This window comes from Theropithecus gelada, chromosome 2 (assembly GCF_003255815.1).
Source record: "Theropithecus gelada isolate Dixy chromosome 2, Tgel_1.0, whole genome shotgun sequence".
Taxonomy (NCBI): Eukaryota; Metazoa; Chordata; class Mammalia; order Primates; family Cercopithecidae; genus Theropithecus; species Theropithecus gelada.
In genome coordinates, this window is record NC_037669.1 from 130,960,734 (window position 1) to 130,987,624 (window position 26,891).

At 40.4% G+C, this 26,891-nt stretch overlaps 1 protein-coding gene across 21 annotated transcripts; it reads left to right on the forward strand.

Moving 5' to 3' along the window:
• The first annotated feature begins 508 nt into the window (after window positions 1-508).
• B3GALNT1 (beta-1,3-N-acetylgalactosaminyltransferase 1 (globoside blood group)) lies at window positions 509-22,657 on the forward strand. Of its 21 annotated transcripts, none has more exons than XM_025377470.1 (7): window positions 509-1,090; window positions 1,483-1,566; window positions 1,824-1,909; window positions 2,134-2,226; window positions 4,098-4,192; window positions 16,492-16,610; window positions 19,741-22,657. In XM_025377470.1, exon 7 carries the CDS (start codon window positions 19,775-19,777, stop codon window positions 20,768-20,770), a length of 996 nt encoding a protein of 331 aa, XP_025233255.1. In that variant the 5' UTR covers window positions 509-1,090; window positions 1,483-1,566; window positions 1,824-1,909; window positions 2,134-2,226; window positions 4,098-4,192; window positions 16,492-16,610; window positions 19,741-19,774; the 3' UTR covers window positions 20,771-22,657. The 21 variants fall into 21 exon arrangements, with proteins under 21 accessions (XP_025233255.1, XP_025233263.1, XP_025233262.1 ...); XM_025377478.1 differs by having other exon boundaries at window positions 509-901; window positions 1,465-1,566; XM_025377477.1 differs by having other exon boundaries at window positions 509-664; window positions 1,465-1,566.
• The last annotated feature ends 4,234 nt before the right edge of the window (window positions 22,658-26,891 follow it).

Here is a 26,891-nt window from a genome sequence, read left to right on the forward strand (position 1 = left end):
GTAGTGGTTAAATACATGATTCAGACCCACCTGATTTTGAGGAAAGGACCAGTACAATCAATACTGCACATCTTGGTAAAAGGAGTTTGAGGAGATGGATCTGAGAGTTTAGGTCAGCTATGCTTAGGTGTACAAAAGCAACTCCCTGGGACTCCCATCCATACACAGGCCATTGAAACCTGACGTGTCTCTCTTACCCCCAACTCTATTTCCCATCGATTCCAGAAGAAGTACGGGCATTTCTTCTGAGACAGCAAAGAACTCCTCCTAAGGTTTCTGCTTTCCTAATTAGTTATGTATGAAGTTTAACAAGAAAATCCCTCCAGGGCCGCCTCCAGGCCAAGGATCTTAAACAGAAATGCTAGCTTGATGTCTGCCACTAAGTTGTGTAATCTTGGCCAGCATCAGCTAAAGGCACACATAACACGGCGGTGCTCGGAATGCAAGATGACCGCGAGGATCCAGAGGGCGCGCCATGCAAGCTCACAGGGCTGGGGGCCACCTGGGCCCGCGCGTGCAGCCAGGGGCTTCCGGCCGCGGCCCCGGCGCGTGGTCTGCGCGCGCCCGGCCGTGCGTGCGGCTGCGGGGAGGCTGCGTGTGTGCGCAGAGCGGGAGCGCAGTCCACCTTCCCGCTTCCGAGCTGGGTGCGCGCGGAGCACAGGAGGTGAGTGAGAAGGGCGGCCCTGCAGAGTCTCCGAGGCGGTTGAGACCTGCTGCTGGGTGGCGGGCGTGGCCACTGGACCTGCCTTTCCTGGAACGCGCCATCCTTGTAAACGCCTAGAGCCCGGCAGCTAGGCCGGAGGCACCGCCCACTCCTTTGGAGCGGAGCGTGGCCCAGGTAGAGTCGCCCCGCCTTGGCGCTCGGGCTCGGGCCTCGGCGACCAGCAGCTCCCCGCGTCCGGTGAGCGCGGGAGAAGGGGCCCAGTGGGGCAGTGGGCTACGCGGAGGGCCCAGGCCGCGGCCGCAGCCGCTGGTTGTCCACCTTACCTTGCGTCGCCTGTGCGGGTCCAGCCACCGTCAGATCCGGGTAGCGACCCGGGGCGTTTGCAGCGGTGCGGAGGAAGAGGACGGGAACGGTGTTACGGTATTGGTGGGCCCCTAACAGGCCTGCGGCGAACGCTTTCTTGGAGCTATGGGGAAGGGCCCCGGCGCAGGGCGGTCGGAGGGATTGGAAAGGAATGTGAAAGTCAATGGGGAATGAGGAGAAGGGGCGGGGAGAGAAGGAAATCCCACGGGGCTAAGGCTACAGGATTCCTACAGGCGGTGTTAAGGAGCATACAAGGCGTTTTAAAAGGATTCCTAGAGGTGCAACGGAGTGTCACTTTTCCAAGCAGGAAGGAATGATGCCGTCCTCAAGCACGGGTAGTCGTTGAATTCAGTACCCGTTCACCTTCTTACTGCTGGATTTAGGAGGAAGGTTTGCCGGTCTTTCATGATTTTGTTTCCTCTGCAGTTTGCACAGAGATTTTGTTTCCTCTGCAGTTTGCGTTTAGGAGGTGGCTGTGTTGTCGGAAAAGCTGTCAAGGAAGAAATTGCCAAACCATGTCTTTTTTTCTGTTTTCAGAGGTAAGGAAAATTTGGGTTTGCAGTGTTTGGGAACAAGTTTTTTAGCTTCTCCCAGGAGGCTTAAGCAAAAGAAGGGCGCTGAATTTGTGCTCTTAGTATGTGTCGATGCTTGATAAAAGCACAAATTATCGAACATGTATTAGTCTGTAGAAGAGAACTGTTTTTTAAGAGATAAGAGACTAACATTTTTTGCCCTCATAGACTAAAATGTTCATGCAAATGAATGGCCATATTTTTTTTTCTGTTCTTCTGTTCAGTAATTCACAGCAGATCTGAGTGTTTTAATTAAATTATGGAATACAGAAAATAACAAAAAACTTAAATTTCATCTGCAGTTCCACAGGTGAGTTCATCTTACTTATAACTTATAAATTATCCTAATTGGTTAATAATGTCCGTAATAATGCCCTTTACAAGGTTTAAGGATCATTTATGTAGCCACGAAGTTTGTTGTATATTCTAGTATGATTCTTTCATCAGAGGATTTGAAGAACTTCAGCAGTGAAACTCTACTAAGCCATTTTGGATAATACATATTTTCTGTCTTTTTTCTTGCTTAAAAAACAGAGACAAGGCCTCTTTATGTTGCCCAGGCTAGACTAGAACCCCTGGGCTCAAATAATCCTCCCACCTTAGCCTGCAGAGTAGCCACGACTTCAGGTGTGTGCCACCTCACCCGGCTCTAATAATATATATTTTTTCTAAAATATTGAAGTACTAAAATACCATGGTTTTTCAGGAAAACCCGATAACTATAAAAAGTTAATTCAGTTGGTCATATTTAACTTCAAGTTCTGACTCAACTCCCTTTATCCCTAAGAAAATGCTCCATTGAGTACTTTTTCTCTTTCGCCTTTGGATGGATGATGTCTCTTTTTGTGCCCAGCCTCCAGCTTTGTTCCATCCACCATTGGATGATGCAGGTAGAACTCCCTTTTCGGAAATGCCTTTGTCCCTTTCACAACTACATTGTGTCCAGACCAAATAACCTTTTAGAGGGATGGATCATTGTTGCTCACTGTGGGGTAAACTCCCACTGTGTGGTAGATAGCCACATGGATGGGGTCAAGCATGTGGGATCAAACAGGATACTCTTAATGACCTTGCACAACAGATGCATTCAAAAGTTACAGTTCATTTAACAGCAAACTGTTAGGCAAACATCTCTCTTGGGACTATGGATAATGCTTTTATACTAATAAAAAAGTTGTATATTATAAATATTGATTTGCTTTTGTTACCAGGCCTTTTGACATATTGTGAATTAGAGGCTAGGGGAAGATGAGAGGATGAACTAGAAATACGGCAATTTGTAGGGGCACATCAGCATGGGGAAGGAAGATGAAGCTACAGAACATCTGTAGGGTAGAGCCCCAAGTGCCTGAAGGTTGGGAGATTTGGCTGGGGAGATAACGTGCACTCCTTGAATCTCTGAGATATTAAGGAACTAAAAGCTAGAGTAGGTTATCAGTTTCCCACCCCATGTAATTGTGACTCTGAATACAGGTAGGTAACTAGGATCCCATTGTCTGTGGCTTCTCTTTCTGTGTGTCTTACCTAGAACTGTATTTAGCTGTTTTGTTTCCAGAGTTTGTTTTCAAGAATGGAGTTACCACTTTCTATGCAAAAGCAGAATGGCGTAGCTGAGACAGACCCTAGGGCCCACAAAGAAAATATTTACTATCTGCCTTTTATGGGGAAAAAAAGTGTGCCCACTTCTGGAATAGAACATGGATTTCTGCTAAACTCTCAAGCTGTGCATTTTGAACAGTCTCATAAACGTTAGAATAACAAAGTCCTCCTCTTAAAGCATTTCACAAGTCTGCAGCCACCTATTCCTGCAGCATGACATGAGGGCTCAAACTATATCTCATATCTGGAATTATATTTGACTACTATTTTGGTTACAGACTTTGTTGTTGAGAATGGAGTTATGCACTTTCTAAGATAAAAAGTTACCATCAAGTTTTATCTCTTAGCATTAAATAGTTCCTTTCTCTATACTGATACAGGCTGTAAATTTATGCCTCTATTGGGCACTAACACATTCTGAGAGTGCAAGCTCAGTTCCCTGCTGTGGATTTTGGTCACTAATTTAGAAACATTTGAGCTGGAAAGCCTCCCCCATGTTCTCTAGGTGGGCTTCACTGATGACGTTCGGTATGAAATGTGTAGTTGTGAGTCTTCCACCATGCTCTGCATTGAGTGTCTGCAGCTTGAGAACAGGGCTTGTCTGTCTGCTTCCCAACTGCTACACCAACTTCTAACACAGGTCCAGAACACCGAGTGAATGAATGAAATACCCTCAGATGACTAAGGCAAAGGTAATTGATGGCTTAACTAACAAGAATGGTAAAGATCTGTAATATTCTCAATTTAGGGTAGTAATGGGAAGAAATGTTAACTAGAGCAGCTCCCTGATGCCCTTCCTCCGGTGGATAAAGCTGTTTGTAACAAAACAGACACAGAAAGCCCAGCTTTCAGGGCAGTCTTGCTACTGTTCTGCCTGACTTGTGTGATCTTTGCTCCAGTTTTCCTAGCTCCCTGGACCAGGTTGACCTGTTGGCTCTTCCCACTGACTGCTGTATTACGTGGTGCTCTCCAACTACTCACCCCGAGTGTAAAGGTGTGTCTGCTTCTGCTGCATTCTTTGCTTCCCACCCAGGAATCTCAGGAGGCTGTGACATTAGGTGTGAGGGTGGTCTCTCCCAGGGCACTGTGCCCTAGCAGAAGGAACTTGGCATTTGGAGCTGAAGGGCTTGAGTTTGGATTCCATGTCTTCCTCTACCTGGGCTGCACTGTTCCCTGAAAAATGGGATTGATGTTAACACAAATTTAACAGTGTCATGAAATGTGCTTTGTGAATTGTAGTTAGAAGCACTATAAACTTGTATAGTGTCCAGAAGTTCACTATGCCTTTAAAAAAAAAAAAAGCCCTGCTAAAAATCCTGATGTGTATTGCAAATTATTAAGAGTGATTTTTTATGCTTTTATTGGAATATGCAGTAGGGCAGAAGCAAAAAGAAAATTGCAGCTAAATTTTCCTTCTGAAGTCCTGCTGCTTTTGTTTGCTCCTCATTTTTCTCAGCCCAAACCCAGAAATCCGTAAAAGATTCTGCATGCCACAACCCAGAAATCTATCAGAGATTCTCATATACAGGGATTGTTTTACCTACAAGAAAGTAGTTTGTTTGCAAACAGTATATATAATATGTCTTACTTACATGTGTCTTTAAAAAGTCAGGTGTCTTCTACCTCAGCACACGGAAGCAGCTTCCATTTTAACGAGGCTTTAATGAAAGACATTCTCCCATATATCTTAGAAGATACCTGAGGGTGGTAGTGCTGCAACCAGCAGGGTTTCAAGGGCAGAATTGAGAAATGGTAATGGAGTATAGGTATTTATACTCACTGTCTACCTAAAACTGTGTGACAGCTACAGAGAGTGGTGCTCGAGGTGGGCTTTTTCTTAAACTCAGTAAATACTTCAAATTCATTCTTAAAAATTGAACAATTTAAAATATGCCAAAATGAAACCTTTTCTATGAACTACATTTTAAACGTCAATAACAAAGTTGTAGAACCTTGTAGTTAGAAGGGACCTTTGACATTTCTTAGAATAACACTATTTTTGGTTTCTCATTTGCCTAGTGATACTTACATATTATTCAAAATAATTTGAAAATCTCTACCATGGCCCTTCTAAGTTTTTCTTGCCTCCAGAACAGAACATCCCAGTTCCTTCAGCCACATGTCATGCAATCCTTATGCAGATGATAAACCCTTCACCGAACGAGTTACCCTCTTCTAACTTGTCAGTGACCCTTTCGAAATGGAACTCATATGGGGCTATGGAATTATGACCCCTTTTGCCCAGATGCTTTCTTGAACCTAGGAGTGTATTGGGGAGTGTGTGTGTGTCTGTGTGTGTTAGAGAAGGGGGACACAATCTAGTATTCACTTGTAGAGTTTCTGTTAGCACTGCCATTCATTCACAAGTACTTCGGAGTGCTTCCTATGTGCCAGGCACTATGCTAGGTGCTGGGGACACAGTGGTGTGCAAGAATGAACATCATCTCTGTGCTGGTAGGACCAGATGGAGCCTGATAAGTAACCTAGCCCAATGCCCTAAAATTCTGTTGAGGAATAATTCCTCAAATTCAATGACTTGCCTCCCTTCCAGAACTAGAATCCTTGTTTCCTAACTGCCCAGTTATTCCTTTACATCACCACCTTTTATCATATTGGACTCATACTCAGCTAAACCATAAGGTCTGTGTAGGCTGCTGTTAAAATGGCCCCCCATCCTGCTCTTGTGCAGCTGGTTTTTCGAACTCTGACATAGGACAATAAATGTGTTCCCATCAAATTTCATCTTGCTGTCTTTAGCTTTTTCTCACCTGTTAAAACCTTTTGGATTGTAATTACATATTTTAATGAATTTGTCATTTTTTTCCTGTGTTTTTCTTGCCTACAAAATTGAATAAGCCCATATTCCTTTGTCTTTAATTAGAAGTATGAAATGAGAAAAGGCTAAAGATAGGCCTGTGATTTTTTTTCCCCCAGTTTGACAAAGATGCTCCAGTCAACCTTAGAACATCAGCAGGAGGGCAGGTCTCTGGCACTTTTGTGTAACACTATTCCCAGAGTCCAGCACAAGGCCAAGAAATGTTTCTTGAACAAATGACTGCATGAAAAATACACTGGCTATGATGGATCAGCCGATTTTTAAGCCATCTAACCACTGTCATTACTCACATTTTCCCATTTTGTTCAGAAGGACTTTAAGTGCCCAGCTCTCTTTACAGAGAAGCTTGATTCTTAGGTGTTGTCTGGGAGTTACCTTGATCTTCTGTTGAAGAACCCTATTGAAAATGGGGCTTAGGTTAGTTAAACAGAACATTTTCAGGGAATCTCTTCTAGCTCCTGATGGTCATTGTGTTTGTGTCATAAGTGTTCACTGATGTTTACAGAGTCTCAGCAACATATTCAGGGTTATTTGGAATACGGATTACCATTAGTCCCTTCAGGGATTTCTCCATTGCCAAAAAGTGAACTTGTTGGGGAAGACTTGTTGAAAACTGGGTGAGGATTTGGAAGAGCTCAGTATGATTTGCATGGGAATTGGACTAGACTTCCCTTTCTTGAAAGTTTCTGGTTTAGCCACTCGAATAGCTGGCATTACAGGCATGCACCAGTATGCCTGGCTAATTGTTGTATTTTTAGTAGAGACGAGGTTTCACCATGTTGCCAGGCTGGTCTTGAACTCCTGGCCTCAAGCAGTCTGCCCGCCTTGACCTCCCAAAGTGCTGGGATTACAGACATGAGCCACCATGCCTGCGCAAAAGTTTGTGGTTTAACTTTGACAACTCTTCACCTCTGAGGAAGAACAGAGGTGCTGCACTATGAAAGTATGAAGACACCAGGCCAGTAGGATAAAACAAGGCAGGAAGGAAGCTTTTGTAGTGCAGTGGCTACAGACTCCACTTAGGGTGGTGAAGATAGCCAAGTTTTCAGTGCTTGGCTCTGCAGGCTCTGACACCCTGACTAGTGAACAGGTGTCCAAATCTCAGGCTGGTTAGCCGAAAGATAAATGTTATAATAATGGTTCCTACTTCGTAAGATTGCTGTAATCATCAAACAAATGGAAATACAAAACATGCTTACTACAGTGCCAGGACCAGGCAAGGACTATTGCTAAAATTTTGGAGAGAGGGGAGTATGAAGAAGTTGGATAGAGTAGAAAGCAGGTTCTTTTTGATGTAAGCCTTTGTTTGCCCTGACAGAGGAAAGTATATTTCATTTTTACGTATTATCAAATTAAGCAAATATACCAATTGCTATTCATTGAGTAAATAAAATTTCCTATTATATGTCCAGCTGTATGCTCCAAAGTAAGGAGAAAAATGTAAATCATATCAAATATGCACAATCCTCAAATAAAGTAGCCTGACGCCACTTGAATATCACACGCACTACAGCCGGAAAAGGTTCTTGTATTTTGCAGCTCTCCTCCAGTGCCTACAAGTGCCTATGGCGAGACTTTTGACAGTGTGAGTGGTGCCCAGAAAAAAATGATGTTCACTTGTAGGAAGACTATGGGGCAGAAAGAAAGATCCCGGGAGAGGGGAGCACATGTGCAGAGGAGGAACCAAGAAGTGCGCATTTGGCCTTGTGGATCTCTACTAGTAGTTCTTGGGGGCTCGTATTTGCGGGATAGCAGAACATCAGGCAGCGGGAGATTCTAGGGGAAACAGAATCCTTGGACTCTAGGAGAAGACTTACTGATTTGGAAGGAGAAGGTGGATCCACTAAGATTTATTTGCATGTTTAATTGTATTATAGAGAACGTCATGCCATGTAAGACACATTTGGGAGTTAGGAGCAAAGTTTGTAAAGGAGATGTAGACAAATAATATTTGTAGAGGAAGCATATGGTGTGGACTCTAATAATAGCAGCAATACCATCTACTTAGCCCTTACTGTGTGCCAGCCCCATCCTAGATGTTTAGGACGTTTTATTTCATGTAGCTCTCCCAGTAAACCCCACGAGAAGGTATTATTGCTCCCATTTTACAGATAAGGTAACTGAACCTTAAAAAGATTGAGTAATTTGCTGAAGTGAATTTCATTGCTTCTCAAACTTCAGTATGTCCACAAGGCACCTGTTAAAAATGTTTCTGATTCACTAGGTCTGGGGTGGGGCTTGGGGCTTTGCATTCCTAATACACTCCCAGGTGGTGCCCATACATTTTGGGGGAGGGGTCTAGGCATCACATTCAAATCACCTGGGAGCTTTAAAAATACTGCCACCTGGTGCTCGCTTTGGCAGCACATAAACTAAAATTACTGCCACCTGAGCCCTGCCATGCTCTGAAACTCTGATTTAGTTGGTCTGGCATCCAGCTTTGCTTCCAATGTTTTTCAAGTTCTTCAGGAGATTGTAATGTGTGCAAAGTGAGAACCACTGGGTTAAAGAAGAGGGGAAAAAAGTAGTGGTCAGATGGCACTGGCTGTGTTTATTTCTATATAATCAGGGGAGGTCCTCAAACACAAAGCAGCAGTGAGTTGTGAAAATAAATAGATGTGTAATTGATGAGTCTAATTGAATGGTAGAGTTTTATATTGCTTTATGAGTTAATGTGTTTAGTTTGAAAGGGTACTGGTGAAATTTCCCTCAAATATGTGAGTTATATAATAAGGAATATACATGATTGATGTAATGATGATTTGAATTAAACTTAATATGCACAGGACCTTTTTTTAGGCAATTAAGATTTCCACTCCCTTTGCAGTATTTTATGTAGAAGAAAAGTTAGAATGTTGCAAAACTGACAGTAGTTTGGTAATTATCTATAATAGTTAGCATATGGATGATCCTGAATCTAGCATGCTGGGACCTAAAATGTAGCTAAAATTCGTTTGTTTTTTTTGGACCTTTTAAAATGCACATGATCAGAGTTAGCATAGCCTATTACAATAAGGTTTTGTTATTAGAAGAGAGCTGTTGAAAAGCATAATCTAACAAATTCAGTTTACTTTTGGATTCAATTTATTCTTGGCAATATTTACTAAGTGGATAAAAGTACGTTACCAAACCATTTACAAAGTATGCGAATATTACAGAGAGCCTACTGTGTGTTAGACACTGGAAATATGGCAGTGAATAAGATAGGTCAGGTTTTCCCCCTCTTCAATCTTACATTCTTTTGAAGGGAACAGACAATAAACAAATAGAAATAGATTTTTAAAAGTCTAGATAGGGTTAAATGCTGAGAAGGTGTTAGGTTTAAGTCCCAGCTGATGTCCGACAAGATGTTAGGTTTGAGTCCCAGCTGAGGTCCGAGGGGAGTGGGTGGATGGGCGAATAGCTGAATGAACACTCGAGGGGCTGTAGGCAGGTGAAATGTAGTTTTATTCAGCAGCTTTTTAATCAGCAGCTTACTTACACTAACTCTTTCTCACAGTTTCTTTATCTTGGCTGTTTACTTCAGCTTTGTGGCTCCTCTTATGAGCCTGCTCCTGCTGCCCCCACCCTTTCAGCTGCACTCCCTGGCCTACAATGCCGGCATCAGGGTTAGCAGCCTACTTTTTCCCTCTGGACATAAGTCCTCTTTCCCGAGGCGACCCACTCTCCCTTACAGGGGTCAGTAGCATTACTCTCTCTGGGCATTAGTGCACCCCCAAGCCATGTCAAGCCAACTCAAGCCCTGTGCACAGCATCAGCAGGGCAGTTATACCTTTTACAAACAATAGCGACTCAAAGCCAAGTATAAACTTACACAGACAGGTTATCTAACAAGTTAAGTATGCGCCTGTGCCCTAAACTTGCTAAGTCAACTTTGACCCGAATGTTCGCCTTGACCTATTCCTTAACCAAAGCACATTCATGTACTTTATGGAAGGGAATAATGAGGGATGTGATAGAAAATAAGTGCTGGGAGAACTACTTGAGATAAGGGGTCAGGGACGGACTCTCCTAAGTGACACTGTGCTGAGATCTGAGGCATGAGGAGCCAGCCTTTCCAAGAACCAGCTTTTTGGTTGGAGGGGCAGAGTAAGTGCAGGCTCCGCAAGGGAGCAAAATAGTTGACGTATTCAGGGATAAGAATGGGAGCCAGGCCGGGTTTGGTGGCCCACATCTATAATCCTAGCACTTTAAGAGGCTGCGGTGGGAGGATTGCTTGAGTCCAGGAGTTCGAGACCAGCTTGGGTAACATAGCAAGACCCCATCTCTATATATTTATATATGTTTTTAATTAAGAAAAAATTTAAAAAATCAAAAATAATGGAAGCCATGTGGTTGAAATAGGATTGGGAGGGAGTAGTAGTAGCAGATGAGAAAGAGGCTTATATAAACCCTTGCAGCCAGAGACTTAACAGATCTTCATAAAAAATGTGAAACATTGTTGCTGGCATTGTGACACATGCCTGTGGTCCTAGCTACTGGGGTGGATCACTTGAGGCCAGGAGTTCGAGGATGATTGTGCCTGTGAATAGCCACTGCTCTCCAGCCTGGGAAACATAGCAAGACACATCTCTAAATTTTTTTTTTTTGATGTTAATATTGTTATTTTTAAGCTTTTATTGTCTCTGTGCTTTTTTGGCATTCCCTAAATTTTCTGTAATGAACATAATATTACATTTGCAATTAGAATAAATATATTTTTTAATGATTACATTTGATTTCTTTTTGCAGGAAATAACCAACGTTTTTGCACTCCAGGAAAGAGTTTCGGGTTATTTTGGCTTAAATAGTTGTGCCGTTGTAGTATCTCTGTTTGTCTGTTTTCCTGGAGTCTTTGCATTTGAATACCAATACCCCCATTTATTTTCTAGTGACCTCCAGTATGTTTTTGTAGTAAAATAAAAAAGGGTGTATCTGCATGAATGATTAGTTACTATTCTTGTTAAAAATTTGTATTTTAGGTTTTAAGGGTAGGAATTTTGAGTCTTCCTTGTGAAAATGATAAGGCTGTGATGCTGCTATACTGTTTATATCAAGGTTCAATGGTTGCAAGAAATTAAAACTCAAAGCAGCTCTGGTCAGAAGAGCTCCTTAGCATAGGAAGCATAGCGAGCAGGCAGCACACTCCCTGGGATCTAGCAGCCAAGAACGTGAGATCTGGAGTCTTGTTTGAGTTTGTCTCCACCACTTACAAGCCTGTGATTTTGAGCATATTCTCCCTAAGCCTTAGTTTTCTCACCTATTAAAAGGGGATAATAGGGGTTTTTAAAGCACCTTAATTCATGGGACTCTCATGAAGATTACATGATCTGGTGCCTGGAAGCAGTTACTGTTGCCATCTCCTGGTACCATTGTTAATACTCATTAACCCTGAGTGCCCACAGTGATACACAGAATGACTGACTGGACTGCTAGGCTTTTAAAAAATGTTTGTAATGAAGTATGACATGCAAAAAGGTGAGTGCATAAGTTGTAAGGTGAATTGTCAGAGTAAACATGGCTACCACCTAGAAAGTCCCCTCATTCCATCCCACTTATATTTCCTCCGTCTCCCCAGAGGTTGCAGTGTCCTGAATTCTAACACCATAGCTTAGTTTGCCTACTTTTCAACTTGGCGTAAATGGAATCATAGTGTCTATTCTTTATGTGCTTGGCTTTTTTCACACAACATTATGGTTGGCAGATTGTCCATGCTGTGATGTGGTGTGGTAGTTTGTCCATTTTGGATAATGTGCTGTTATATGGATTTCTGCCTGCTATGGTGGGTGGATATTTGGGTTGTTTCCATGTTGGGGCTATCATGACTAGTGTGCTGTAATGACCTTTCTTGTACATTTTTTGAGGGGGGGCTGCCATTAGAAGGACTTGAGCCCCCACTTGTATATTTCTTGATGTCCTTGACATACATACACATTAATGGTGAGTGTCCTGCCTCAAGTGGGATTGTTGTATTGTGGGGCACATAAATGTTCAGCTTTAATAATTCCTAAAAGTTGTCTGAAGTAAATGAACCAATCTGTATTTACTCCAGACTACAACTACAATTTTTATGGTTTTAATAATTCACAGAAACTGACCTCTTAAATCAATAAATACAGAGACCTCCTAAGATGGGGTTTCCAAAGGTGTGAAATACAAGTCTTGACAGAGGTTCTGAAAATTAAGCCTATTAAAATTGGCTCGTTGTTCACAGAAATTTGAGAAACATTGCATATTATATCCTTTTCTCAGAGAATGTACCTTAACATACTAAAAACTCTGAGAAGCCCTCCACTAAAAAAAAAAAAGAATAGTTTAGGCTGGGTGTGGTTACTCACACCTGTAACCCCAGCACTTTGGGAGGCCAGGGCGGGTTGATCATGAGGTCAGGAGTTCAAGAACAGCCTGACCAATATGGTGAAACCCTCTCTGTACTGAAAATACAAAAATTAGCCAGGCGTGGTAGCATATGCCTGTAGTCCCAGCTACTTGGTAGGCTGAGGCAGGAGAATAGCTTGAACCCAGGAGGCAGAGGTTGCAGTGAGCCAAGATTGCGCCACTGCACTCCAGCCTGGGTGACAGAGCAATACTCCATCTCAAAAAAATATATAATAATAATAATAATAGTTTGTTTGAATGATTGCTGGTTGTTTTGGCCCACGGAGCCTTTTTGCGTCTGTAACACCTGTAGATAAAACAGAGATACAGCCTGTGATTGTTGAGGCATTGGGAAGGAGACGGCCATCTTTGGCTGCTGTAAAGCTACAGCATTTAATAACGGAGGTGCTGATTACCCCCTCTTTGAAAGTGGTGCTTTCATTGATGGTTGAAGCATTGGTACACTTAATACACTGGAAGCTGGAGGTTTTCTGAGCTTTTCTAGTATTTGAGATGTTTTTTCAACTGCTGCAGATCAACCCCTAAATCAACAAGTAATTACTGGTGGCCTGCTGTTCACCCAGCATTGCACTAAGTTGGTGGGATAGATAAGAACTGTTTGCTTAATGGAAATTGCTTATAGTATAGTTGGCAAATTCATGTGTAGTTAATATAAGCACAAATTTATCTTAAAAAAATTTTTGTAGGTATGGGGTATCACTGTGTTCCCCCAGGTTGGTCTTGAACTCTTGGCCTCCAGCGATCCTCCCGCCTTAGCCTCCTAAAGTGCTGGGATTATAGGTGTGAACCACAGTGTCAAGTTTATCTTTTAGAAAATGGAAATTATTTTTAAGTTGTAATTTCTTTCTTGACAGTGATGTGTGGCATTATTTAAGAAGTCAGTAATAAAACAATAGCATACTTCCCTGTTGGGCCTTTTCATATTGTTTTCTATTCATCGCTATTGTTGATTCTTCTTTCCGTCCCTCCTTTGGGACGTGGAAGTTAGAACAGTGTCAGGGTCCTTGTAGCCCACTACTCAGCTGTCCTAAGGAGGCAGGCCAGCTGCCGTGTGCTCTCACTATCAGGAAATGAGCCAATCCGAGGTCTCTGGCCAGTCTGATTTCTGTGACACACACATGCTGTGAACACAGGGGCCATTTCAGTTGAGCCTTTGTGTATATGGCTGAGTATCATTTTAAAAATATGTTTATTGATTGATGGTTGTACATATTTATAAGGTACATGTGATATTTTGATACATATATACAATGTGTAATGATCAAATCAGAAATTTAGGATATCTGTAACCTCAAAAATTTAGCATTGCTTTATATTGGGAATATTCAGAAACCATTAAGTGCTCTTGGTCCTGGACCAGGCTCTGTGCTGACTGGTTAACCCAGGTTCTTTCCATTAAACCTCACAATAATTGAATTGGTTTTGTGATGCCTGATTCATAGCTGAAAAATGAAACTTTTGAGAAGGTAACTAACGTGCCTAAGGTCATACAACTAGTCATTGTTGCAGTCAAGATTTAGGGTGGATTGGCTCTGATATCCAAAGCATTTTTATTATGCTTTTTTCCTGTTTGTTTTCATAAACTTAAAATACAAAGAAAACTAAACATTAGAGAACACCTATATTTCCATTGCCCTGAATTAGCAGCTGTTAATTATAGTATAGTATTTGTGACCAGTGTTTTTTTTCCCCTTTAACCACATGTTCCTTTCATTCTTCCTGCTGATGGGTGTGGTATGTTTTCCTGTAGTCCCATTAAAATCATTATTCATAGTTGCTTCTAAAGGTTAATCATTTCTTGTGTTTTAGAATTTTTATAAATGGTAATTTATACATGTATCATTATATAACTTGTTTATACTCAATGTTTTATTTTTGAGAGTTAAATTGATGTACTGTGTACAAATCCAGTTCATTTAGCTATCATATGGGATTCCATTGGAAGACATACCAACTTTATTATCTTATGGACATACATTTATGGATTTGATTGCTTTCTTGTGATGTTCCTTAGATTTTCTTTCTATCCTCTGTATTTATTGTAAAATTTGATTAGATTCCAGTTAAAAATTACATTGTATCTCATTAGGAGATATCTAATATGTGTTTGTTCCATCATTTATGATGTTAAGATTAATTATTGGGTTAAGAGTGGTGAAACCCTGATCTTCTAATGTAAAGTTTATATTTTTTCAGTTCTTGCAATTAAAAAGTAATCTTCATGGTGTTACTTTGGCGTCATACAGATAGCCAATTCTCCATCAACCTTGTATTTATTATCAAAACCCTGATGAATAATCATCAGTAATTTCATGAAAGATTGCAAAATTACAGTTTTCTTATTCTGTCATTCCATCTATAGTAGTCCCTGCTTATCCATGGGGGCTATGTTCAACACCCTGTCCCCCAACCATGCCTGAAACCACTGTAGTACCACACCCTACCCAAGGAATGCCAAGGTCACCTTTTCACTTAAAGGAAGCACTTTGAGCTTCTCTTTGACCTATCTGAATTGTCAGCATCCCTACTTTTCTGCCTTGGGGCCATTATTAGGTAAAATAAGGGTCACTTGCACGCAAGTACTGAGATACCATGACAGTGAATCTGATAACTGAGGGCTCCTACGTGACTAACAAGTGGGTAGCATATATAGTGTGGATAGGCTGGGAAGAGGGAGGATTCGTGTTCCACCTGGGACAGAGAAGGGTGGTGTGAGATTTTGTCATGTTACTCGGAACAGTGTGCAATTTAAAGCTTATGAATTGTTTATTTCTGGAATTTTTCATTTAATATTTTCAGACTCTAGTTGACTGTGGATAACTGAAACTATGGTCCAGGAAACTGCAGGGGTGATTGCTATACATTTCTAATTGGCATTTTTCTTTAAAACATTTTTAAATTATTTATTTTTGAAGCAGGATCACACTTTGTCACCCAGGCTACAGTGCAGTGGCACAATCACAGCTCACTGCAGCCCGGACCTCCCACCCCCAAACCATCCTTCTGCCTCAGCTTCCCAAGTAGCCAGATCACAGGCTCATGCCACCATGCCTGGCTAATTTTATTATTTTTTGTAGAGACAGGGTCTCATTATTGTTGCCCAGGCTGATCTTGAACTCCTAGTCTCAAGTGATCCTCCCACCTTAGCCTCCCAAAGCATTAGGATTATAGGTGTGAGCCATGATACCTAGCCTATAAGTGGCATTTTTCTATAAAGAAGAGCTTTTTCTCTTCAATTAGAGCTATTTGCTTCCCCTGAACTATAGATGATTCTTTAAAGCAGGAAATAAAAAATGCTGTCTTTCCTCCATCACCCCAGTAATTTTCAAGTAAGAGATTGGTATAGTAGCTCCTGCATTGAAACGTTTTACATTGCTCGTGTGCAGTGCAGATATGGTGTTCTCTTTAAATTTATGGATGAAACAAATTGTGTATATGAGGATTTTGAGCTTCTAAACATTGTTTTTGTTGTTTTTTTTTTTTATTTTTAGTAGAGACGGGGTTTCACTGTGTTAGCCAGGATGGTCTTGATCTCCTGACCTCATGATCCACCCGCCTCGGGCTTCTAAACAAATTTTTAGGAAATTTTATGGTTTTTAACTTTTTTAAGTGTTTTCCATATTTTTTGCAATTGATTTATAATTGTGCTGTGGTTAGAGAATGTAGCCTATATTATTGTTTTTAAAATTGTTGAGAAGGCTTATGTTACCTAATATTATTAGTTTTCTTTTTAAATGTGTTATGTTGTCTTAAAAATGAATCTTTCTATTCTTTTTATTAGATGAAAGGTACTAAATGTTTCATTTGATCAAGATTAATATTATTTGAAACATTCGTATCCTTTTTTATCTGCTTGATGTATCAGTTACTTAGATGTATTAAAAATCTCCCATTATAAATTTTCCCATTTATACCCATACTCTTCAGGTTTTGCTTTATGTATTTTGATGATATGTTTTTATGGTTATAGAGTTTCATGATTGTTAAATTATCTTTTTGGATGGTTTCTTCTATTAGTAATAACATCTCCTTTGCCCCTTATTAATGATGTTTGTTTGTTTATTTATTTTGAGACAGAGTCTTGCTGCTCTGTTGTCCAGGCTGGAGTGTAGTGGCAGGATCTCAGCTCACTGCAACCTCTGCCTCTCAGGTTTAAGCAGTTCTCCTGCCTCGGCCTCCCGAGTAGCTGGGACTACAAGTGTGCACCACTGTGCCTGGCTAATTTTTGTGTTTTTAGTAGAGATGGGGTTTTGCCATGTTGGCCAGGTTGGTCCTGAACTCCTGACATCAGGTGATCCGCCTGCCTTGGCCTCCCAAAGTGCTGGAATTACAGGCATGAGCCACCATGCCCAGCCTGAGAGTCTTTTTTTAGTAGATAAGTTTACGTTTCCTTAATTAACAGCACATTTAGATTTATTCCTGCCATCATCTTTTGCATTTTCTGTTTGCATGCATTTTTTCTTTTTCTTTCCCATTTTCCTACCTTATATTGAATAGACAGATAACTGACTTTCTTCTATTTCTCAATCAATTTGGAAGATACGTATTCTATATTCTTTCAGTGATCAATGTAAAGATTAATGTACATTCTTAAATGAACTTTTTAGCAAAATGTGAAGGTTTATCCATATCTCTTTGTTCCTTAAAATATACTAAGAATGTTAGCATATTTTAATTTTCCTGTGAAACATCTTTTTGTAGCCATCATGTCATTTTTACCTAGTATTTTAATTACATTTTTTAACCACATGAAAAAATTTTTTGCCCCTCCCTCCTTTTCAGGATAATCTATTTTGATAGTAAGAATCATTTTAGAGAACACAAATAGGATGGAAATGATGCCAAGGGTAGAACCACAGCTGATAATAACAGCTTCTGTTTGTTGAATACCTAACACAGGCCAGAAGCTTTGCATATATTATCACTAATTTGCACTATATTAATATCTTCAATATAGATACAGGAAACTGAGACTTCAAGAGATACATACCCATTCATCCTGGCTGGTAAAGGATGGAGCTGGAGAGTGGACTTTAGTAGCTGGCTTTGGAGCCACGTGTGTTGTAGGTGACCTAGTCTGTTCCGGCCAGTTCTTTAGAGTCCGTTCCTCGCTTTGGACTAGATAGTTTCACCTCTCTTTGCTGCTGCTTTATTTTATTCATGGGTCCATAAATGATAGACATCATAACCGTAGTCAACATTCTCACATTTAGAAACTATGGCTTATAGAATGTGTAAAAAGTAACTTTTATAATAAGATTTGCCATTTTAAGTTCTTCCCATTGTTGAAGAGTAGTAGGGCCTTCATCATCCATATGCAATTTATAAATGACACCCCTTACAACACTTTCCTTTGTTTTTCCAAAATCTGTTAAAATCTGCTGATTTGTTAGAATGAGATACTTGTTGTAATAAATGTACAAGTCGTTAGTGGCTGAGTTGTAAATGGTGCCCTCAAGGGTTATGTAAATGCTCAGCCAGGTGAGGAGAAAACATATAAAGGCAGTGTTAATTTCATAATTCTTGTTCTCAAACTATTCCACTTCAGGTTTTTTTCTGGGATTGGCAGTGTATGGCTAGTAAAGGGGATAGGGGAGGATAGGAGGTGGATGGACAGATCTATATTTTATCCTTTAACAAATGGAGATAGCATATCAAGCTTCAGTGTCCATTGCACTCCTGCCGTAGGCCTCACTTTGTCTTGCACTTTGACTCCTGAGAGAAAAATTGTTTTTGCCAACAAGGTCATAGAATGTAAGTGGAGAAGCAAGACACATATACATGGAACCGAACTGGAGAGAGTTTGCTAAAACATTACATTCCGTTGTGTGGGTTAAAATATGGAAAGCATTACATACAGAAAAGATAATTGTGGCGAGACGTTATCAGGGCAGGTAAGAGATGACCAGATGAAGAGAACAAGGAGCCTTGAAATCCTGTTATTTTCATATGTATTAAGAGATAGAGGGCCTGTATGTCCAGAGACCCTAAAGTTGACCCAAGGTAGAACCCTTGGTAGACCAGCCTCCCCATAAGGACATTAATGTCCATTCTCCATAGTGAATTCCAACTTTCCAAGAACTCTCCCCCATATAATTGTGGGTAAAAGCGCACCTGCCAGCAGCCTCCTTAGCCCACCCTTCCTCATGTTGTTCATCTGTCCCTTATGCTAAAATTCCTTAGCATTTGGTGTAAACAGTGTGTACTGCACTGTGGTGCCATGTTTACACGTTGTCTTGGGATTTCTTCTTTCTCCTGTCTCCTACTTCCTTTGGTCTCCTTAGTGCCTGGTCTTTGGAAGTAGAAGATGTCCAGTAAACACACATACATGAATGCCTGCAGACTGAAGTCTGTGCCCGTGGTGCAAGGAAAGCTCTATGGAATCCCAGATTATAAACCACCCTCTGCCTTGAGATCAGGAACAGAGCTGAGGCCTTGCCGTCACTTTACAGTCTGAATGTTCTATGCCTCCTCTTGTCTCAGCTAGAGCTTCTGTGTAAAAGCAAGTGTTCTAGGAGTTTCCGTCCCATGATTCTGATTGGGTGTGTGATTTCTGAAGAGGTTGGAATGGGAAATGTGGAAACTTAGTACTAAGGACGGGCCTTTGATTTAAACAGTTGCTGTCCAGACTAGCATTTGAGTTTAACCAATGAGGTAAAAGAAGGGATAGGTGGTGTTTGGGGCAAGTAAAAGCTGTTTCATAGTCAGTGTTTGAAAACTCAAGAGAGATGATCCTATTTGTGTCTGGAGGACTTGCCTTTCAGGTGAAGAATCTCTACCTTATCCCACATCAGCAGTCACTAATAATAGAATAATGATCACTATAGGGTTTTTCTTATCCGAATTTGCTAGAATCCATATCAGAACACACAGCTGAGAAAGACCCTTCGTTTATTTGGGCATGTGGCTAGTAATATCCCCTTGAACTAAATCCTTTTTTTATAGTTAGGAGATACATTTTATTTATTTGTTTTTATGGTAGATTTATTTTTTAACCCATTACCCATCTCTTTCTGTCCCTATCCTATCTGCACCTAGGACAGAATTATATTTAACAGTAACCTGTTAATTTAGATAGAGTAGGATAACTCTACTCCAAAAATAATCAAAGGATGTCTAACATTGGTCTTGATGTAAGAAGCTAAAATAAGAGTTTTGGTTACTGGTATTTATTTGCTTATAGTTAAATGAAGTAGATTCAAGTCAGGACTTTTTGTTTTACTCTGGAGATTTTGTTCTACCCTTTCTCCTTGAGTAGATAGTCAGATGTCTTTTGAAAATGTGTTTTGGGTGTGGAATATTAACGCAATTTTCGATAACCCTTCCAGAACTTTCAACTCGCGTGCTTCTGAGCTGCTGTGGATGGCCCTGGCTCTCTGGACTGTCCTTCCGAGTAGGATGTCACTGAGATCCCTCAAATGGAGCCTCCTGCTGCTGTCACTCCTGAGTTTCCTGGTGATGTGGTACCTCAGCCTTCCCCACTACAATGTGATAGAACGCGTGAACTGGATGTACTTCTATGAGTATGAGCCGATTTACAGACAAGACTTTCACTTCACACTTCGAGAGCATTCAAACTGCTCTCATCAAAATCCATTTCTGGTCATCCTGGTGACCTCCCACCCTTCAGATGTGAAAGCCAGGCAGGCCATTAGAGTTACTTGGGGTGAAAAAAAGTCTTGGTGGGGATATGAGGTTCTTACATTTTTCTTATTAGGCCAAGAGGCTGAAAAGGAAGACAAAATGTTGGCATTGTCCTTAGAGGATGAACACCTTCTTTATGGTGACATAATCCGACAAGATTTTTTAGACACATATAATAACCTGACCTTGAAAACCATTATGGCATTCAGGTGGGTAACTGAGTTTTGCCCCAATGCCAAGTACATCATGAAGACAGACACTGATGTTTTCATCAATACTGGCAATTTAGTGAAGTATCTTTTAAACGTAAACCACTCAGAGAAGTTTTTCACAGGTTATCCTCTAATTGATAATTATTCCTATAGAGGATTTTACCAAAAAACCCATATTTCATACCAGGAGTATCCTTTCAAGGTGTTCCCTCCATACTGCAGTGGGTTGGGTTATATAATGTCCAGAGATTTGGTGCCAAGGATCTATGAAATGATGGGTCACGTAAAACCCATCAAGTTTGAAGATGTTTATGTCGGGATCTGTTTGAATTTATTAAAAGTGAACATTCATATTCCAGAAGACACAAATCTTTTCTTTCTATATAGAATCCATTTGGATGTCTGTCAACTCAGACGTGTGATTGCAGCCCATGGCTTTTCTTCCAAGGAGATCATCACTTTTTGGCAGGTCATGCTAAGGAACACCACATGCCATTATTAACTTCACATTCTACAGAAAGCCTAGAAGGACAGGATACTTTGTGCAAAGTGTTAAATAAAGTAGGTACTGTGGAAAATTCATGGTGAGGTCAGTGTGCTGGCTTACACTGAACTGAAACTCACGAAGAACCCACAGACTGGAGACTGGAGGGTTACACTTGTGATTTATTAGGCCCTTCAAAGATGATATTTGGAGGAATTAAGTATAAAGGAATTAGAGGTTTTTGCTAAAGAAATTAATAGGACCAAACAATTTGGACATGTCATTCTATAGACTAGAATTTCTTAAAAGGGCGTTACTGAATTATAAGCTTACTAGGCTATAAAAACAAAATAGTGTGGAGTTTTATTTATTGAACAATCTAGTCACTTGAAGGTTTTGTGTGTATCTTATGTGGATTACCAATTTAAAAATATATGTAGTTCTGTGTCAAAAAACTTCACTGAAGTTTTACTGAACAAAATTTTACCTGTTTTTGGTCATTTTAATAGGTACTTTAAGATGTTGCAGTATTTCACAGTTATTAATTATTATTTAATATTACTCCAAACTTTCTGTGTTTTTAAATGTTTTGACAATTTCAATACAATATAAACAGGATAGTGAATCATTCTTTACATTCAAACATTTTCCAGTTACTCAACTGATCAGTTTATTATTGATATATCACTCCATTAATGTAAAGTCATAGGTCATTATTGCGTATCAGTAATCTCTTGGACTTTGTTAAATATTTTACTGTGATAATATAGAGAAGAATTAAAGCAAGAAAATCTGAATTATTGTCTTGTTTTTAAAAATATAGTCCCTAGTATTTTTAGAAGTCACTTAATCTGTCTCATTTTTCCACCTGGAAATTAGGAATAATGTAGAATGCCAGGCAGTAATTTCCTTTTGGAAAGGACTCTGAAGGCAGAAAAAAAGGGAGAGAACCTCATGGGCAGAATATTATAAAAAGAGTGTCATATTCCAGCATTTGAGTTGGAAAGAGAAGATTGAAGACTGAAGTTGCATTATTAGTCTGCCCTATTTTTTTCCTTTTAACAATCAGTTTGTGAATAAATAGGAAAGAAGCTGCCGCTGTTACGAGTTTCTCATCAAGATGAAAGCCCTAATGTGTAAAGTCAAATCTGATTTAAATTTTGTGCTTTTGTAGAAAGACATTTCTTCATGTGGTGATATATCTTTTGTTGGACCTGCTAATAGTAGGTCAAAGAGGAGTACTCCTTGTCCCCTATTCCTGGGATTATGCAGTTTTCTTTTTAGAGTTTATATAGGGCAGGTGGTTATTTTTTTCTGAATTATAGGATGGAAAAAGATCATATCCTTTGTCAGGAAATATAAACTTGAAAGGATGTAGTCAGCTCTTGTAATATTCATATTTATGATTGTCCTATATGAAAGACAACTTCAGTTAAAACTGTAATGTGTGGTTCTCTATAACAAGGCGATTTCTGTTTCCCAAGGCTCAGACCTAATCCAGTTATATTAAAATCAGTTAAATGAAATATTCTATGGAATCGATCTATGCCCTTGTTAATCTCCATCCATATAGGAGTCACTTTCTTTAAGACAGATGGTGGTAGTTATTTTTGTGGCATGGTTAGATTTGACTGGTTTTGCAGAAGATTATAGTCATGTACTGCATAATGACATATACAGTAGTGATCCCATAAAATTATAATGGAGCAGAAAATCTATTGCCTCATGATGTTATAGCCGTTGTAATGTCATAGCCTAGTGCATTACTCACGTGTCTGTGGTGATGCTGGTGTAAACAAACCTCTTCACTGCCAGTTGTATAAAAGTACAGCACATTCAGTTATGTACAGTACGTAATACTGATAATGACAATAAATGACACCGGTTTGTGTATTTACTTTTCATCATTATTTTAGAGTGTTCTCTTCCTGCTTATTAAAAAAAAAAAAATGTTAACTCTGATACAGCCTTGGGCAGGTCCTTCAGGAGGTATTCCAGAAGAAAGCATTGTTATCATAGGAGATGACAGCTCCTTTCATGCTATTTCCCCTGAAGACCTTCCAGTGAGACAAGATGTAGTGATGGAAGACAGTGATACTGATGATCCTGACCCTGTGGGCCTAGGCTAATATGTGTGCTTGTGTCTTAGTTTTTAACGAAGTTTAAAAAGTAAAAAAATAAAGTTTAAAATAGGAAAAAGTTTATAGACTAAGGATATAAAGAATATTTTTGTGCAGTTTTACAAGATATTTGTGCTTTAAATTTAAGCTAAGTGTTATTAAATTTAAGCTAAGTGTTATTACAAAAGAGTCAAAGTTTAAAAGTTTGTAAAGTTACAGTGATTTAAGTTTAATTACTGAAGAAAGAACATTTTTAAATGAATTTAGTGTGGCCTACTTTAAGTGTGCCGTGTTTGTAAAGTCTACAGTAGTGCACAGTAATGTTCGAGACCTTCACATTCACCCACCACTCACTCAGTGACTCAAACAGAGCAACTTCCACTCCTGCAAGCTCTGTTCGTGGTAAGTGCCCTCCCTATGCAGATGTACTATTTTTTATCTTTTATACTGTTTGGTGTTTTTACTGTGCTTTTTCTATTTTAGATACACCAATACCATTGTGTGACCGTTTCCAATAGTAAGTATTCAGTACAGTAACATGCTGTACAGGTTGGCAGCCTAGAAGCAATAGGCTCTACCATGTAGCCTAGGTATATAGTAGGCTATACCATCTAGGTTTGTGTAAGTACACTCTGTAATGTTTGCACAACAACAAAATCACCTGACATATTTCTCTACAACATATCTCCATTGTTAAGTGCCACATTTCTGTACATCGATGTTTGGGAAGCTAACTCAAAACATTTCTAGAGAGAACTTTTAACACACAAAAAAATTCCCTTTCACTTTTAGAAAAGACAAAAACAAAAAACACCAAACAAGTAAAATGTGAATAATTGCCAAGTTTCAGAAGATTGTTTCTTCTGAACTGAAGGTTGGTGTCTAAAAGAACCTACAAAGTTAAATGATTAGGAAAACATTAAGAGATTGGGTCATTATTTTTTTTGTTTTTAACTATATTTCTTAATAAGCTTTCAGGAAGTAAATATTAGCTATGTTATTAAAATCATGACCTGGTGTTTAATCAAATCAGCAGCTGTAAAAATTTTAACTCATATAACAACGTTTAATACTGGGGCTTTTCCTTGCGGTGATTCAGCCCCATCTGCCTTAGCCCTGCCATCCCCATAGTTTCACACACCCTCTGCCTCACTTGCTTTCCCTGTCTGCAAGTGTTGAATTTGTGACTTAGCACATTAGTTAGCTTTGCTAAGGGTCACAAATGCTACAGTAACACCCAAATCTCAGACTTGATGACAACCAAATGTTTTCACTCACATTGCATGGCAGTGGTTGGCTGCAACCCTGCTCCATGTGTCTTTCATTCCGGGATCCAGGCTGAGGGGCAGCCCGTTTGGAACATGCTGTTCTTACAGAAGGAAATTAAAAAGCTGGTGGAAGCACAGTGGCATATATTAATACATCCACTGGCTGAGACGAATCCCTTGCCAAGCCCAGTGTCACTGAGGTGGGGAAGTACATTTCTCTTGCAGGAAGTAACTGCAAGTGGTGTTGCAGCATGCGGGAATGTGTTCTTCCGCAGAATGAGGTACGAAAAACAGTGCAATTGTACTGTGAGCTGCCACACTCAGTGTCTGAAAGGGAGACGGAGCCTTCAGACAATGCTAGACAACTCTGCAACAGACCCCAATTTAGGCCCTGTAAACCTGCAGAAACATAAAACATAAAAATTTTTGCCTAATGCTACCAACTTTGAAGGTGGTTTCTAATGATGATAATTAAAACAGTTCTCACCAGGGAAATTTCCCATTGTCTGTGGCCCCGGGGCCAAGCCTTCTTTCCTCACATCTGGCCCCTCCTCCATACATGCCGGTCCTTACCCCTGCTTGAGGTTATCAACGAGTAATTTCCAAAACTCCTTTCCACTTAGCCCTCTTTGTTTCCACTTTCTCCTTTCAGACCATGTGGGAAGCAAGGCAGAAGTGAATGCTACTTATATTTCAATCCCCCAACCCCTCCCCCCCCAAAAAATCAAGGCATTTCCCAGATAAAAGGAAGTCAACTTCTCTAAAAATAAATTTTGCCATTCTCTTAAAAGGTTGCAGCAGCTGCAGTGACAATTCTAAATGCCACTCTTCCCTCTCTTGCAACATATGTACAAACTGTACAGAAACAGGATGAAAATATAACAAAATTTGAACAGAAAATGCCTCTCAAAGATTTCTTCCTACTTTAAAAGTACCTTTTATTATTTCATTCTCAATGAGGATAAATCATTTTTATAACAGATGTTTTAAATATATTAACAAATTTAGGTAAAGATAAAAAGTGGCGTCAAAATGTCACGAGCAAAGACTGCTGGGGTGCAAGCCAAATGCTGTGTTTGCCGCTGAGCCCCCAGCCTCGCATGCCCACTGTCCCGCTTCTGTGCAGGCAGGGGCTGCCTCCCACCTCAGTCACTTGTGTTGCTGAAGACAGGGTCTCGCTCTGTCACTCAGGCTGGAATACAGTGGCATGATCATAGCTTACTGCAGCCTCAGGCTTCTGGGTCCAAGTGATCCTCCCACCTCGGCACCCCCCAAGTAGCTGGGACTACAGGCGTGTGCCACCACACGTGGCTAATGTTTCAAAAACTCTAAAGATGGGGCTTACTATGTTGCTCAGGCTGCCACCGCTCTTTACCAGCCTTTCTTGCTCCTCATGTTTTGACATCTGAACCAATCCCAGCCAGTGGGACTCTAGGCGATGTCTGCTGGTGGGCTTCTGGGCTTTCTAATAAAGACAAAGTGTCCTTTTCTTTGGCCAGGTGTTATGTCTGCATTGATGGTATCTGAAGCAACCATGTGGATCCCATGAGAACAGCCTAAAGGCCAGGGCAGTGGCTGAGATGGAGAGCCTGGCTCTTGATGACATCATTGGGCCACTGAACCAACCCTGTGACCACAGACTTTTTGCCCTTGCATATGTGAGTTAACCACCATGGTGGGTGCCGTGGTCTGTTACAGCTGAGGACATCCAAACTGTAGGAACATAAGAAACAGTTTTCCCCTTCCTGAGGATCTGGGCCAGTGATGAGTGGGGCTGATGTGAAGAGGTAAACCCAATTTCCTATGAGGCAGACAGAAAGCAGCTTGTCCGTGACGCGGGAGCTCTATGCTCTGGGATGCATCTTGGTGGAGAATGGAGCCCAGCCTGAGTGAGCAGCCCACACTGATGGATTAGAGATATCGGAAATAAAAAATGCCTTCTCTTCCTTGCTCCTCAATAAGTGATTGCCTTCCATTTCAGGCAGCAGAGTCTGAATTCCCATCTGCCGGGAGCACAGAAAGGGGCACAGCATCCTGGTTACAAACCTGAAGTCTACACATCTCTTACTAATGAAGCCATCACAGTCTGGAGCCAGGTCTTCCCATTTGAATGAGGAGAGAGGACAGAGTCACATTTGCTTGCCTTTTACTGCTTACTGACTGAATAGCATCAGGGAAGGTTTACTTTATGAACCTGGCACAAAGTAGGTTCTGGGCCTGATGTTAACAACATTCACTCTGCCCTCTTCACAAATGGAAAGGTGGAACATTTCTGACTTCTAGTAAATTCACATTGCAATGACTTTCTCTGGACACAGATCTTGCAGTTCTCCCATCCCTCAAGGCTGCTGTGATTAATTTATTTTAAAAAGTCTTTCACAGTTTCAGGAGAAGAACAGTTGAAAAGCTCTAGGTAGAGGTTAATTTGGTGTTCACAAATCAAGTGATAGTCCACTCTATCTCATAGCTCAATGAATAGTAGGATTAGGAGAGTAACTTCACTTTTGTATTGAATCCCTTTTTATATGTACCTTTAAAAACTTTTGCACTTCCTTTTTTTCTCCTTCAGTGAACCTTAGCATATAAACAATATATTTTTTTAAAAAAGCATTTTATATGTAGACATGAACTTTTATATTTCTCAGACTTAAATTTGAAAGCAGGTAGAGTAGGCAGTTGTTTTGCCTGCTTAACTCCTTTCCTTTCCCTTTTGTTTTTTAAAAAAATATTTTATTCTTTTTAAGAGATTGG

Bases quoted from the DNA above. Each gene is read 5' to 3' on its own strand.
- B3GALNT1 (XM_025377459.1), top strand. From the start codon at position 19,679: ATGTCTTTTGAAAATGTGTTTTGGGTGTGGAATATTAACGCAATTTTC.